The following is a 17,195-nucleotide window of genomic DNA, read 5'->3' on the forward strand; positions in this document are numbered from 1 at the left end:
GTGTTCCCTCAATTATTATTATTATCATTATTATTATTATTATTATTATTATTATTATTATTATTATTATTATTATTATTATTATTATTATTATTATTAAAAATAATAAATCTTTATTATTATTATTATTATTATTATTATTATAAATCTTTATTAAAATAATATATTTTAATAAATAAAAAGAAATATAAACAATAAAAATAGTATAAAATAATAAATCTTTATTATTATTATTATTTTTTTTTTTTGAGGGGGGGTGAGAGGGTTGGAGGTAATTTGTTTTCGAAACAGGACAGCAGCAAAACGGATTGATTAGTCGATTAATAACGGTAATGATGATTTTTAAGGTGTGGTCGATGTTATTTTCCGACCTTATACGGACTGAAAACTCTCTTTACGTTCTGTCAAACCGTACTGATGCCTTTTTTTTTTTTAGACCAGGTCCCGATTGTTCAAAGAGCGGATAATTTTATCCACTGGAAAGGCCGCTGTGCGGGAAGTAAATGTGTGCAAAGAATTTCCCTATAGCGCTATAATTTGTCTATAGAGTAGAAGCGTGTGTTTAATTTAATAATTAAATGGGATTGTGTGGAAAACTTGCCAGAAGTGTTACGTTGTTTGGTATACATTTTTACCACTGGATAGTGACGTATCCACTGGGTAAAGTTATCCGCCCTTTGAACCAGCCTGTGGGCATGGGATAGGGCGACATGAAATTAGCCCCAGACCGCGCTCGGCTCGCGGATTTTACCCCACTTTGGGATCCTGTTCACAGGATGCCAGTGAAGTGCTATTTAGACTTATTTACGTATCTGTGCCAGGAGCCCATGACATGGTCATGGGCTCGTATCTGTGTACGCATCATACGTGATGTTTTCTCCGATGCGGTGCATTAGCATCGCGATGACCCAGTGAAAGGAATAAACGACTTTATAGTTTAATTTGTGACTGCCCTTTGCTCTAGAGAGCTATGCTAATACACCAATTCATGTACTGTAGAGAGAGCAAACGGTGAAAAGCACTTTTACCTAGTCGACATTATTTCAATTGATAATAATCCAAACACACAGTATCAAGCATAGTCGGCGTGATCGGGATGGGGGAGGCGGAGCGAGAAAAAGTGAGAGAAAAAATGGGTGGGGGGGGGGGGCTGGTCCTCCTCCCCGATTACGCCTTCTATACAGGTTTGGTCCACAGGAAAGGAATTTCTGATACAATCCGTCCCAGAAATTACAAGAAGCATGTGGAATAAGTGTTTTGTCGTGCGTAAGGCGTTGAATAAAACTAACCACTCAGTCTGTCTGAAATGTCAGCCGTCTCCTCTCCCTAACCCGCAGAGAGAGATACATCTCCCGCGCTCCCTGTGGGTAAGGGATAGGAGACAACTGACATTTCAAACTGACCTGATTATGAACAGTACCTCCACCGTGAGGTGTTTGTCCCATCCCGCAAAAAAACATCACCCATGTCAGGAGGTCATGGACTCCTGCCTGCTGATTCCGCGCGATCTAATAAGCCTAATAAAAAACTTGTATCGAACTATATTGAAATCCCCCTCACTAATAAAAATAAAATCGCATATTATTCTGCCGTGTAATTTCAAGCCGGCTAAATACCCATCCCCCCACCCCTCCCATCTTTCTTTGCCACCCTACCCTTAAACATTTGATGAACTTCCTGTTTAACTATTAGCAATATTACGTCAAGCAAATTTCCCTTTCAAACTACCGGATGCAATTCAGATCTTTACTTTTAGTACATACAAAAGCACTGGAAGTTTAAGTTATGAAAATTAAGTCTTTGATGGCGAGGGGGCGAGTAAAATAGTTCGCATTGATGCAGAGGGTGCAATTTGCGCTCGAGACTGGAAAGCTCGCAGCATAGATTGAACAACGTCTACGGTGCAGTGAAGGGTGAAGTTGAAGCTGTGTAGCTCCCACAGATTTTATGGAAACGACAGAACGTCGAAGAGGAGTAAAATACATGGAAGGTTACTTGGAAGTCAAAGAATCGTCCAAGGTAATTACTGCTCATTTGTGCAGTCCTGTAATTAGGTTAATGAGGTGGTGTAGTGTGAACGCTAACAACACAACGTACAAACGGTGTTTGGATTCAAGATATTCAGTAATTGGAAGGTAGAGTTTCAACTTCGGTACACGGTTATCATGTCAGTCAACTACTTCATTCTCCGATTTTGGGTTTGAATGTCAGCTTAGTACTTTGTACAATAATGGTGCAGGTTTGGAGTGACATGTTATTTTATTGATAATTATCTCTTCGTAGAGGAAACACTTGCCAGCTTTGCAAACACCTTCGCTGATATACGCGTTATTTACAACGTTATAACTCAGCTGTTTAAACCCCCGGGAAACCCGCACCGCTCTGCAAATATCGGATGAACAGTAACATTTCTAATACGAAGGAAAACAGATTATCTGAGGTCACAATTCTTGCATGTTCACGGCAGGCTAAATACCTCCCAAATATGCACATAATAAGTTTCCCTTCAGTGCGGGTCAAGTTCCTCCTTTCACGTGTGTCAAACTTAACCGCAAACAATTCAAACAATGTGTTTTTAAAGAAAACAGCATCAAAAGTTTTGCAAAGTAAGCCAAATATTTTGCCCTGATGTTGCGTGAACTGTGCAGATCAGTAAATTTAGATCATGTACTTTTGCTAGGCATATCACTGCTGGACATATAAGACAGGAATGTAACCTTATCGTCCTCTAGAATTTATTATCCGAACGACCATCGTCCGACTTTCCGAGATGGGGGTGGGTACGAGATCTAGATTTCAAATAAGAGGACTATTTCACGAACATGAATAGATGTATTTATTTCCAATTGTCTACAAGCTACAGAACGCCTTAAAATTACTTATTCATTTTTTAAACATTGTTACATTTCTGACAAAGGCTGTGTGACTGTTCAGGGGGAGAGGGGACAATGCAATGCTCGAGCGAATGACGTCATCCCTTTCCCCTCCCCGCGAAAAATCACCAACGCGGACCTGCCAAGATTTGGGTGTCAGATTTAGCGGAAGCTTTCGGTGAAGCAGGTTTAGCTCATTATTAGCTATTTACGCATGGTAAACATCACCGTAAACATTGCAGTCAACCTGGAAAGTCGTTGAACAAGCGCAGAAGATTTAACGAAGGTAATTGAAGTTGAACTTTTTACAGTAGTGATCGCGAAACGGCCACTTTTAGTTTTGCACATACCGATGTTCGATTCACCGACTTTGTGGCCTTCTAAGCTGATAATGAATTTCAATTATGCTATCTTCTATGTTGGCTCAAGTTCGCTGATGGACACTCAGGTTCTTTTCGTACAGTTGAGTTTAATATCTTGTAGCCTTTATGCCTTGAAAATGTCACGCATTTGTTTTCGTGTGGTGGAAATTTCAATAAGAATCGGCATGTTATTTTAAGACTTACCTTTCAAAGGATTTCCTACGCCCGGACGTAATCGATTCGTCCTCATGACAGACATTAATTTGAAAAAGCTCCTTTTACGCCATCGTTTAACTCTAATTCTCTAATTTCGCTGTAACAGTATGGTTACCTGTCGAGATATCAGCTGATAAAATTTGCTTGCTGGAATCGACCTCGAGTCAACAGCGCCGTGTTTCACTCCTTGTTTTAATTTGTATTTTTCCCGACCTGACTATATCACATTTTCGGCATCGCGGTGTAAACCATTGCTTTTTGTGCCAATGTCAAGAGTATTTAGAAGATACCGCACCTCTTTCGAAGTGAATTTAGTGCTTTCTAGAATTACTAATGATGTTCAACTGTGATCGACTGTGAATACGTGTTTACTGGCGTGTTTTTGACAAGTAGCGAGCTTCCCAGCTACAGTTGCTATCTTTGACTTTTGAAAGATAAATTATTTGTGAATAATTGATGAGTGTACTCTATGGAAAACCATTAAATATAACTGTTGACGCGTTTAAAAATAAATAAAGCATTGTACGCGACTAGCTGTAAAAGAAATAAGTAATGACTGATTCAGTTTTTATTGAAAATGATTTTTAAATCTTGTTAAGGTGGCTAAATAGCCAATTTGTGTTGTTTCTGCTAGTTCATTGTCTTTTTGTGTCACACGTGCAAGACGAAAGAAAACCTACTTTATTTGTGGAAGAGAAATCAGAAGATGGGAAGGACACTTGCACAATACTGAATACATTGAGAATACAAAGATATTTGAATTCACAATAAACATGAATTAGCCTTACATGCACAGCTGTATGTAGAAACAGCATTGTTGGGGAATTGAAATAGATGCCAATTAAGTGTCAACGAGCGTGAATTTCAGAATTCCGTTCAAAGTTTCTGTTCTTTGTATTTCTATTCAGCTTTGATCACCCACTAATTTGGGCCCTCATTGCTTTATAATAATAATAATAATAATAATAATAATGATGATAATAATAATAATAATAATAATAATAATAATCATAATAATCATAATACTTGTCTTCCGATCAAAGTTGTGACGTTGCAACAATTGGCATTCCTTGGAGTCTAAGCTCAGCTCTTGGCTGAGACCCGACTGATAAGAGGGAAGACTTCAGGAAATGATCCCTATGAAATGGCAATGACAATGATAACTTTAAATGTCACCTTAATTCTTTAGCTATATTACAGCAAACTGGGAGACTATAGAAGAAAACACACGAGCTGTGTTGACACTGATACATTTCCAAAAGTCACAATTTTCATCTTGCCAAAAGCGTAGCAAAATAATTTTGGCTATACTGGCATTTTTGTATGGTTTTCACCTGTCTATGCAGGTCAAATGCTTGAAAAAAATGAAAATGACTGGGACCTGGGGTTGCGCATGTGTAAATGTTCAGTCGCTTGGTTACATGTATGTCAAATCTATCCACTGTCCCGAATCAATCAATGTTTATTCAAAAATATAACATACATTTAAGTAGTGGCTTGCTTGCCCTGCCAATACATTTCTAGCTACAGCTACTCAGGGCGGGGCAAGAGGAACACAAGAAAATATTATTATTGCATACATGCACGTGTATCATGCCACATGTAGAAGATCTGGTATTATGTTGCAGTTTTGTTTTAATTCATTGATTTATTTTTTAGTGGGTGGCACACTGGGTTGTTATTCGTGGATCACAGCTGTTTTTCTTTAAGGATGAGAATACTCGCATCACAGAGAATGTAAGTGAACATATCACAAATTAAACAAAAAAGCAGTAAAGGCTTATTATTAAAGTGGCCAAATTTTTTCCCCACTGTATTCCTCAGATTTTTTTTAACCTTTCCCACTCCCCGTAAGATGGAGCTAATTGACTAGTTTTAGTCTCTAACCTGGAATCAGATTCCACCGGCCCTGCCCCCCACTCCTTCTCTCACCAGGAAAGGCCCGATTTTTGTGCATTTCTTTGCCGTCATTAGCAAAACAACAACATGAAATGACCAAGTTCAAGGTTTTGTGAAGAACATAAGCACACAACAGTGAATTGAATACGACGTACATGTAGGGGTGATATGTTGTTACTTTAATTTTATGCTAAAATATCACTATTAAAAAAGAAGTTTAGAACTAAAATCCTCACTCTACTGGTGCTCTCAGTAATAACACACTGTACACAGGTAGAAGTGTCTGAGTGTACAAATATTGAAATATTTATTTCAGATTCAAGGTCATGTAGACATTGGGCCCAAGTCAAGCTTTGCTTTTGGAAAAACCAGCAAAGGCAAGTTTGAGTTTGAAATCAAGGCAGACAACGGCAAGAAATATTTTTTAAGGGTAAGGACAATGACATGGAAATTGTTTCTTTAGTTATACTTTATTATTAAAATGAACAGTATTTACACACTGGTATTGTCTTCTGTCATAGTATTTATTGTTTTCTGATAAGTAGACTTTGTCTGTGTGTCTAAGGAGGTGTTTACATGATACCGGCACGACTTTCATTCCTGTATGAGTTCACTCTGGTTTCCTCTTGTGGCTCTGTATTCGCTCACATGATACCAGCACAAAATCTCATACAGGTACATGTACGAGTTCACTCCAGTAACTGTACCAATTGAGAGCAATTTTCATTCCGGTACGAAACCTCATTCCGATGTCATCTAAAGGCTGTATGGCTGTTCATCCCAGCGTGAAATCCATATCCCGGGAGTCTGGGACAGGTAGCGCATGCATAGTTTTCGATATCCCATCCAAAGTGACGTAACAATCACAAAAATTTATATGTTTATTTAAACACACGTCGGCTGGCATGAAGTGTCCCTTCATGTAAACACGGTATGAAATCACAATGTCATACCGGTACAAAACTTGCACCGGTGTGAGTTTTCACATTTTGAACATTTTTGTAAACACCCCCTAAGAGTACATGTACATGTTCAGAGACAATAGTTTTTGTTGGATTTTGGCATTTCCAAGAGTATGCCGAGGGGGGAGGGGTCATAAAACCTTCTTCTCCTTCCCTAAGCAACAGAGTACAGTGTACATTTAGTAACTTTTGTGGAATCGTCTTGAAAACATGTGAGAATGATCACTTTATCTTGTGAGTACACATCCTTAAGATACATTTTTTTAAAGACACAACTGAAGGTAATTTTTAAGTTTAATAGAGCTCTTTCAGGTTAATAATGAATCACTATACAGTGAGAGCTCTCATAAGTGGACACCCTCGGAACGTGAAAAAGGTGTCCATAACTGGAGCTGGCCGCTTAAGAGGATGGTTCTTGTATGCAGCCACTAGAGGTGTAAGGGATAGATGGCCGCTTCTGAGAGCTTGCTCAGCTAACAAACATTGGGAATGCAAAAAAATACTAATACATTAAATTATTTTTTTGTTGTTTTATTGTCTTCTGCCATAGCCGCGATAATGGCAATAACTGTAATCAGTGTGCTGTAAAATCAAACGATATGAGGTTGATTGATTAAAATAAGATTCAGAGGCTAATGGGATTTCCTTTCAGGTGTCTGCTTACAGGAGCTTCCATGTACATGTAAAAACAAAGGAGAAGTCTAAAATGTAACCCCTGAAAGTGTCCGCGGCCACTTACAGAATGCCCGCTTACGGGAATGTGTAAATACAGAGTTTGTATGGGAGTTCAAATGGGGTTTTGTGAAGGCGGTCATAAGTAGAGCTCTGTCCCCTTACAAGTGCTTCGGGTGTATGTTTATTGTATAATGTTTGTTTCTTTATTCAACATTTCAGGCTTGTTCAGAAATTCTCCGTCTTCAGTGGGTGCATACACTAGGGCTTGCCGCTAAGGTAGAATTTAAAATTATTATTCAGATAGTTTCTTGTGTGTGGCTTCATGTGTGTATTTCTCATTTAAACTCCCAAAAAACGTTTTGGGCCTCAAAAGCTCCCGAAAATGATTTCTGGTGTTTCTCAAAGCATGCAAACATTTTGGACTCAGAAAAAGTTGCATCGTTTTCCCTGATAATTTTTGGGTGCATATTAGAAAGCTCCTGAAATGCATTTTCCGAAATTCTTTTATCAGTTAAATGGCTGCAGCACATTACCATTATCAGGAAAAAGTTTATCGAAAACGAGAATTTGAGTTAATTGACAGATACTGGGCTAAACTGAAGCTAAAACATGTCTAAAACCCAAAAGAAAATCTCTGAAAATCTCACTGGCGTGCATGCATTAATACATAGAAGAAATTCATGTACAATGTAGTTGAACTGAAAGATTTTGTTGACTCCGGTAATTTTATGATTATAGTAACTCTTCAAATCAGTTATTCTCAGTTGAACTTTTAAAGTATGATGACCGACAAGGCAAAAAGAAGTAGAAACTGTCCTTAAAAATCTTGTCAGGAGTTTTTTGATAGATTATGTACGAAATGAAGACAATTTGATAGCTTCCTCAGCAGTTCGCATATTGTTTTGATATATGTGGTGATATTTTTATATTTTAAGTGTATAACTGTATTACATACACATTTTAGGTTATTTACCAGAAGGTAGGGCCGCTTCTAGGTAAAAACTGTTCCCACTGTCTGATGAAAGGCCGTAGCTGGCTGCAGACGGAGGGCCTTATGGCAGACTCAGGGCACAGTCTTTTTAATAACATGTTAATATATTATTGTGGTGATACTTTCCTGTATCATGCATGCTGTAAAACAGTTGTATAATGTAGCTACAATGCTGTACATGTAAGCATAATTTTATTTGTTGAAGATTTCTTACTCATTTGTTTTCAGGGAAAACCCCCACCACCTCTGTTTGTTGCAAATCCAGACCCCGGTGAAAAACCAGTTGGCCTTGAAACAAATAAATCATCAGGAGAGAGAGAAGTTGGTAACACTTACACTGAAGGTTTGAAAAACTTCTCTGCTCCTCTTATTCTATTACAGTGTGTGTTAAGAGTGAAATACATTTTTATACAGCTGTATTTTAATTTACATTATCCGGATTAAAGTCTATGCAACATTACACTGCAAGATTTTCAATTCGGTACATACACCAACACAAGCTTGGTTTCAGTTTGTTTGGCTGAAGAATTTGATTGTAGGGAAAGCAAAATTTTGTGCTTTCATTTCAAGTCCATCGCCAAGTCTGTGGTGTTTCTCAATTCATAACTCACAACAGTAAAGCAAATTCTGCAATTCCCAGTATTTCTGTCAGCATCTCTGAAGTTTACCAAAATGCCTCCAAACAGGCAACTGAAAAGTCGACAATTGGTTCCTTGAGTTTCACTAGTTCAGCAGTTTTGTGGCACATGCTTCAAATTCAGGATCTCTTAAAATGTATTTGACATATTTTTTTTTACAAAAATTAATGTAGCAAATAATATTAAGTGAGTCAAAAATTCACCCTGAATGCTTTAGATACAGCATGAATGACTTCTGTTGTTTTCTGTTTGAACCAAAGCTAAAGAACACAAACAAATGACTAGGATTCTCATCTGTCTTACAGCTGTAGTTTTCATTTTCCCAGAATCAACTCTAGGCTACTGCCTTAGAGCAGGAGCCTGGTAACCTAGGACACCCCCAAAAATGCTCTGGGTGCCTAAATTTATTTTTTGCAACACTCCACATTTTGGGCTCCTAATTTCTCAGCTTTCGGCCTTGAGGGCTCGTTCTTAGGCAACAGCCTTGCAGGCCTTCAATTGTTACAAGCTTACACATATTGAAGTATTCTTTTGTACTTGCTTCATGCAGTTCCAGAGTTTAACATACATGTAAGGACAGATGCAGCTTGTGAGGTGACTGACGAGGAGATGCAGAAAACATTTGTAAAGAAACACAATTCCTTTAGCAGCCACTGTAAAAAAATATGGGGGCGCAGGAAAGAAAGCTTGACAAAAAGTGTTGAGGAAGAGGTGAGAGATTATTTCATGTACTGGCTTACATGAATGACGACAGCTACAGATCAGAATATTATTATCTCTTACAGAACGTGAGAGAATTTTCTGAATGCCTCATTCTGAAAGCTTCATTTTCTGAAGAGAATCTGTTGCCCTTTTGGGTACTTGTTCTAGTGCATGTAGTTACCATTTGTTGACTGTATTATAAACATGCAAGAAGCCATACCAAGAGCTACGTGAACAACACAGTTTGCAGAATATGGAAGTAAAAAACTGTTAAGTTTGTTAAGTTTAAGGATTAAACAGTCTGCATATGGAGTGTAGGACCATACTGGAGTATCCTCCTATGAGATCATGGGTATACACATATATGGGAGGTTAAAAATGTAGTTTTTGGATGTGGCTGGGACATTTACAAGAATTGTTTATTACACTCAGACTATCATTTTTTTAACTTGTTGGAATGTATATTACGTATATATTCTTGTCAGCCTGAGAGTCGCCAGCCTGTGTCAGAGGGAGCAGAAAGTACACCAGAGCCTTTCTATGATGAGTTTCCAGGCGACAAACCAGCGTAAGTAGAACCTAGAAGTAGCTCCTTCTGGTGTGTTCTTGTACAGTTGAAGGGTCGGCCTAATATGCAAGCCAGCTAGTCATGTAAGTTCTGCAAGCCAGGATGCAAGTTAAGTGAGCCGCAGTTTTAACGTGAGAAAATGTATTAAAAAACATGAAAAATTTTATCAGACCGCATGTGAATATATTTGTAAAATATTTGTGGTGTTAAAACTTGAAAATTTCAGGATCAAATACAATGTTCAAACAAAGAACATTGCGAAAAGCTTTAAGAGCGGCTGCCTAAGAATATCGAGAACTCGCGGTCAAAACTGAAATTTCGGATTTCCTCATATTTTGTCAGAAGAATCCCTTTAGAGAACTATTTACGAAAATGACATTAAAACTTTCCAAAGATTTTTCGTTTTCGAGAATTTCGACATAATGTGAAATGCCGTGATCGCGGCGCAGCCGGCGTTAAATTTTGACGAGATTTGGTGCATTTTCAAATCGCTCGGGAAGGAAGACGGCTTAGCGTATTAAAACGATCTTTTGAAATTAAGTTAGGCATCCTTCTGAAAATACGGTCTTAGGAAAATATTGCTGGAGGATTCTTATTTACATGCAGTTTTCAAAGTCCGAAGATTCCTATTTTCAGCATTTTTGTTGACACTTGAAATTGTGGAAACTTTGCGGACAAATATCGTGTCCTGGTACATCGAAATTTGAAGCAAGTATTATACTTTAGGAAAGCTCTATTCATGTACTGCAATATATAAAAAATCCAGCCTGGGTAATTTAAAATCCAAGTGTTGACGGAAGTAAACACATAGGGAATTTTAATTTTTTTTTTTTTTTCAAAAATGGCAGTGGCCACGCAAGGACAAGTTTTAAAATAAGTTTAAAATAAATTTATTGTTTATGTTTCAGTTCTGGTGGAATAAAATTAAGTTGTTATTCGGAGACAAAATCTCATGTGTTGATGGGTTTATCCCTATAAAAAATAATTTCATTCCTAGTAGGTGATCACCGATCGCAAACAAAAAAATGAAACGTTCAGGTGTTGTGTCACGCTTTCCTCGGTACGCCAGCATCAACAATGCGAAGGATACGAAACAAAATCAGTAAATATTTCATATCAAAATGTATCTGAAACCCCCAACAGGCGATGATGTTTCATTAAATTACTAATCGACTTGCGTGAAAAATGGCTTTGGTTCAGAAAAGTTGCGCAAAAGTCGCAGTTTTTATAAATCCTAGGTTTGTCAAAGATGCACCTCATCCTCACTGTCAATAAAATGTCGTGAGAGGCAGACGAGAATTCTAAAAGCTGAAGAACAAGGTATGTGTTTTTAATTTGCAGGTCCTAGACTATATATCATAAACAGAACTGAGATATCAGAGCCGGTAGAGAAAATCATGCTTTCACTTTAGTGCAAGGCTGGCCATAATATTATCTTTAACGGCTACACTGCGGCTATAATATATTTAAATGAGCACTTACCGTTCCAATGCCTGCAAAATAGGCATTTAATGAACCATCCCCATTAATGCGAGCAATAGTCCACCCTTCTCAGTCCGATCCGGATAGAAGAGCACCAGAAAATAACCAAGGTTGTTTGCATATTATGGCCATCACTGTGCACATAGCTATTTTAAACTTGCTATTTATAAACAATGACGCAAAATGGTTATAAATAGCAATGTGCGTTCTTGGTTTGGAGTGGTTTGCTCGATACTAGAAACTGTATTTCTTCTTCCGCGATGTCATATTTTGCAGTTTTTATATATTTTCGGTTGCATTTATGGCTCCTTGCTCATTTTCGTCCTTGATAGACGACGAGTCCGGTTGCGGTCAAAGTTCGTACTATTACAGCAACCTGCGTTTCTTTGGGTGAATGCCAAAAAGATATCTCCAGTCATCCAGGTCTCAACGCCAGGAAGGTGTTTGCTGACGACAAAACTGTCAGTGAAATGTAATGAATCCTCGCGCGCGCATGTTAGTAAAGTTATCGATCATCTGATGTTGTTGATTGAACATATGAAGTTAAGTTTACTGAGTTTACATTGATGGAATACAAACAGTGGTGATATTTCTGATCAACCTACGATGACCCAAGAACAACAGTCTTTACATTGATGGAATTTGATATTCTGAAAGGATGAGTTGAATAACAATCAGACCATCCGGCCCGCGCCGTCGAGATGTCTACGGTCTTCGTTTGCGGTAGCCTCCCACGCAGTCGTTTTTAGGGGACTCATATTAACTCCTCCCCGAGTCCCCTCAAAACGACTGCGTGGGAGGCTACCGCCAACGAAGACCGTACACATCTAGTTAAGACGTCTAGTTTAGTCGGAAGGGGCCGAGAGGGAGAAATCTGCGTGACTAGCATTCCGCAAGCGTTGCTCGTCTTCGCGCTCGCGAAACTCATGTATGCCTGAATAAGCCCTAAAATCATCATCATCATTATCATCATCATCATCACCATCACCATTATCGTCGTCATCATCATCATCATCATCATCATCATCATTGGTGAATCGAATAAAGGCCTTAGAGGTACGGCATGTTGCTTTGCTTTTTTTGTGAGCATGAGAAACCTGCAGTTACTATTAAATGACATCTGTAGTGCAGAAATACTTCGGATTATTGTTGAATACCTTTTTCGTGCAAGGGTATGTGTGTACTGAAGGAGATTCAAAATTCGTTCAAATTAAAGTAGCCACCGCGATAGAATGATTGCTGAGACCATAGCGGATTTTGAATATTATTTTCTCTCTTTTTTTTTTTTTTAAGTTTTATCAGTCACCTTTCCTTCTAAGACCAGAGTATTGTGTCTCTATACCACATGGTACCCTCCTCTTAGATAAAACAATAGTTTCCCCGCTTCCTCTTCTCCCCGCATTAACTTCATTCATTGTCCTCTTTTTTAAATGTCATATTCACTCAAGATTGTTTGAGGGCCAGTTGGAAAAAGCAAGCGCCTGGGATCTAGGGATTATTTTCAGCAAACTTATATATCTATTAACAAGTTGAATGCGTTGTAACCAGCTTTAAATCAATGTTATTTTCTTTACTATGGAAGAAAATACTCAAAAAGACTCAGAAAATGCTGTTTAATTAGCTATGGTAAAGGTTGTTTATTGACAGGCAGACAGACAAACAGACTACACGGGTTAGTTGAACTCCTCAGTGCGAAAAAGATGAAAATACCGCAACGTTTGTTTGATGGAAGTTTCGTCTTCAGTGAGCAATACCACGTGTAGGTGATCTATCTTCTACTCGAAAATATGCCAAAGCGCCGGGCAAAATGGAATTTTATCTCATATCAGCGGTATCGAAGCGGCAGGCAAATACAACTCGGATACTACACTGTAGTTGTAAAAACGTAAACATGTCATTAACCCTAGCTATCGACTGTGAGGTAGAAAGTGTCGCTGTTTCGTACAGATTCATTTAAGAACTGAGCAGATTGTCACCCTTCTGTTTAGTGAAAAACGTACTAGTTGCGTGAAGTACAATAATGAAATTTGTCCATCATTCTGACGTTGCGTTATATGCCACGGCAATCGGCCTTTACGAATTTTGCTGTGGCATTAGTTATCACTCACTCTAACTGTGAATAATTTTTTGTATAGGAATATTCAGCAACGAAAAACTGTTAAGAGTATTACATTTTGTATTGTAGCGATAACTTTGTCATTCTCTCGGGAAAATATATTATACAAACTATAAAATGTATTTCAAATGCGTTAACTAGTACTTGCGTGACTGACCACTGACTGACCATTTTGTTAACACTTGACTATAAATGTTATACCCTAAACTAGATTTCTTACATGTTGCAGTAAAATAACAGATCGTACCTCAAGCATACCTGTTGTTGTAAGTTTCGATGTACCAGGGCAAGATTTTGCCTCGAATTATTTCCTCATTTTCAAGTGTTCACATGCGAGGAGTTCAACAGTCGGCATGTTGCTGACAGGCTGTGATCTAGAAAACGTGCCTGCTTTGCACAGCTTCACAAACCCAAAAGTGGTTTTAACGCCTGCTATTAGCTTTATTATTGAAACAAGTTCTTATTTAGTAAGATATATCATAAATACTTGGTTCTAGAAGTACTTCTAGATGCACCATGTGACAATGAAAAAAAATTGGTTGAGATCTGGACGAGCAGAGAGGTGACATGACACTTTGACCTTTTCAAATTTGGGGTTACATCTCACTCCCTAGTTAGACTTATTTTATTTAAGGTATATAAAACAATTCAAAACTTATAAGATCATTAGATTTAGTTTTGGAACAAGAATTTTATAATTCTCCGGTAAAAATAACATACAAACAATAATTTATTGAAACATGTCATCTTGTCCTTGCGTGACCACAGGAATTTTTTGAAAAAATATGTCAAAAATTCCCTATGTGTTTTATTCCGTCATAGGCTGGCTTTTCAATTACCCAAGCTGAATTTTTGATATGTTTCAGCACAAGAATAGAGCTTTGCGTTACTGTAACTTTCATTGTAAATTTCGATGTACCAGGAAAAGAATTTTGTCCGCAAAGTTTCCACAATTTCAAGTGTCAACAAAAATGCTGAAAATAGGATTCTTCGGACTTTGAAAACTGCATGTAAATAAGAATCCTCCAGCAATATTTTCCTAAGACCGTATTCTCAGAAGGATGCCTAACTTAACTTCAAAAGATCGTTTTAATACGCTAAGCCGTCTTCCTTCCCGAGCGATTTGAAAATGCACCAAATCTCGTCAAAAGTTAACGCCGGCTGCGCCGCGATCACGGCATTTCACATTATGCCGGAATTCTCGAAAACGAAAAATCTTTGGAAAGTTTTAATGTCATTTTCGTAAATAGTTCTCTAAAGGGATTCTTCTGACAAAATATGAGGAAATCCGAAATTTCAGTTTTGACCGCGAGTTCTCGATATTCTCAGTCAGCCGCTCTTAATTGTTCACACTGAAACATCTTTAAATACTTTAATGGGAATTTTCATTATATTTACTTTCATCTCATCACCTCTATGAGCCCGTATAATAGGAATTCACAAAATGACCAGCTCCCAGTCGGCGTGATAGCTCAATTGGTAGAGCACTGCACTGGCATCACAGTGGTCATGGGTTTGAATCCATTCAAGCTTGGAATTTTTTTCAGGCTTTCTTTCTGCAACTTCTAAAGTTGTTTTTACAATAACTGTCCAAATTCCCGCGCGCTGATTGGCTCTTAGCTTTTGTCTATAAGAGTACAGACAATAAAAATGACGTCAGATGTAACGCGCGCGCTTTCTCAACGAAAAAAATAGCCAATTCCGCTCGTGCTTTTTCCATGTTATTGTAAAAAACAAATCGACGGCAGTTTTCTATGGTCTATACTCTTATAGACCATAACATGACGCCATAAAATGTCCAAAACTTGGTAGTGAAACCACTCGCCTGCAGCTCGTGGTTCTACTTGAGTTCTGAACATTTTTTGACGTCATTTTATGGTCTATAAGAGTATAGACCATAGGAAACTGCCGTCGATTTTGTTAAGTATATAACCGCAATGATCATTCACTTATTCATTCTTTCTTCTGCAGTTCAAATATATCAATTTTCATGCATTCACTTTCAATCACATTCTGTTATCATTTTTTGGAGACTGAGTGTTATTTGTAAGTTTAAACAGATTGTGACTGTGGGTAGCCATTCAAATTATTAAAGATAATGCTTACATTGACCAAGTACCAATTGAAAACATCCTGCGTGATTAAAAAAAAAAGTAAATCACTTTATTTACGTGTCAATGTATTTAGCACGGAGCACTAATTGGGGACACTTTCCAAATCGAATTTGAATTTAGAAGTGTTGGTTTTTGAGGGGAGGGGAAAACCGGAGTACGCGGAGAAAAACCTCTCAGAGCAAAGACGAGAACCAACAACAAACTCAACCCACATATGATGCCAAGTCCGGGAATCGAACCCGAGCCACATTGGTGGGAGGCAAATGCTCTCACCACTGCACCATCCCTGCTCCCCCTAATCATAATGCCTCCAGGCATCTTGTTTTTAACCAACTTTTGATTTTTACTTCCCGTAGTCTCAGATTATGGTAATGAATACTGCACAAAGGAAAATAAAACTTAAACTGGTTTGAAAATTTTTAAACCAAAAAAAACAAAACAAAAATTAAACCACAACATGTACACTACACTGGTACAAATTCCACCAATGCAAGTGTGTGACATCATTTCAGTTGGTATTTTGGAAGCATAACAAGAAAACAGGCAGAGACAATTCTGGAAGGATATGGTCCTGGGAGATTTTTAGTCCGTGACAGTGAGACAAATCGTAAACCAGGAGCTTACACCCTTTCCTTAAAGTAAGTACTGTATTACATTAAATTATTATTATTATTTTATTTATTTATTTACTTGTTTGTTTTAAATAGTAGGGGTGGGTTATAAAGGTATGCGGCACCCAGCAGGGTCGAGATTTTGTGATCCCTGAACTAGAAGGAGGTGTATCCATAATTGCGTTTGACATAAAAAGAACACGCTCTCTAATCTTTGATTATTAGTAGTCACGATTGTATGTCGCTGTTGTCGTTGCTTAAGTTCAGAGACATTGACCATACAAAGTATGGCAGCCTCACTTGTTATTAGATGAAGAGGCACTGGTCTGGAGTGGACTCTTTCACATGAGAACGTTCAATCTGGAAGTTTGTTGCAACTGAAAGTTTGGGGACATGAAGCGACCCAATTTCATCTTGGTGAGCCTGCAGTATTTTTTTTCCTCTATAAGACAAACTATTATTTAATGTGGCTCTAAATTTAGGAGTGACCAAATGTGGTGTTGGAATTGAAGCTAAGTTTTAAGTTCTCATAAAACATTGGTTAGAGTCCCAATGGTTGTTTTCCAGACACAGGGACAGATGTCGGCATCACAAAATAGAAACATCACCTGATGGAAACCTTACAATTAAACAGCACGAGGTGGGTAGCTAGATAAAAATTTAAAGGCATCAAGGTATAATTTATTATGTGTTCTGAGGACCTGAGCCCATTACATAAAGTGTCTTAATATTGTTGCCTGCATTCCAAAGGATTTTCTTGCACTGTTGTTGTGTTACCTATTCTCAATAAACTGTCTCCAACCAAGTCATCCAATATGGCACTTGAGAAAATCCTTCAGTATGCAGAGAGGGACTACAGAGAACTTCCACTTATCTTTAGATGCATTGTGCAGCCAGCCACTGGCCCACGGGTAGATAACTGTGATAGGCGGCCCCAAGTTTGTTTAGAAATTACTACCATCAGGGAACGACAATTTGTGGGAGGG

General features: G+C 38.0%; 1 protein-coding gene across 2 annotated transcripts in view; it reads left to right on the forward strand.

The window, feature by feature from the left end:
• Positions 1-1,710: 1,710 nt before the first annotated feature.
• LOC146456151 (uncharacterized) overlaps positions 1,711-17,195 on the forward strand; it is a 29,714-nt gene continuing 14,229 nt past the window's right edge. For both annotated transcript variants that reach the window (XM_085093293.1, XM_085093294.1), the window contains exons 1-9: positions 1,711-2,019; positions 5,111-5,188; positions 5,667-5,780; positions 7,207-7,263; positions 8,207-8,321; positions 9,167-9,327; positions 9,804-9,886; positions 16,111-16,236; positions 16,777-16,849. In XM_085093293.1, coding sequence (XP_084949419.1) covers positions 1,948-2,019; positions 5,111-5,188; positions 5,667-5,780; positions 7,207-7,263; positions 8,207-8,321; positions 9,167-9,327; positions 9,804-9,886; positions 16,111-16,236; positions 16,777-16,849 — 879 coding nt within the window. In that variant the 5' untranslated portion in view covers positions 1,711-1,947. The remainder of the gene's footprint in view (positions 2,020-5,110; positions 5,189-5,666; positions 5,781-7,206; positions 7,264-8,206; positions 8,322-9,166; positions 9,328-9,803; positions 9,887-16,110; positions 16,237-16,776; positions 16,850-17,195) is intronic.

Source organism: Pavona decussata, unplaced genomic scaffold (genome assembly GCF_977016875.1).
Source record: "Pavona decussata unplaced genomic scaffold, jaPavDecu1.1 SCAFFOLD_260, whole genome shotgun sequence".
NCBI lineage: Eukaryota > Metazoa > Cnidaria > Anthozoa > Scleractinia > Agariciidae > Pavona > Pavona decussata.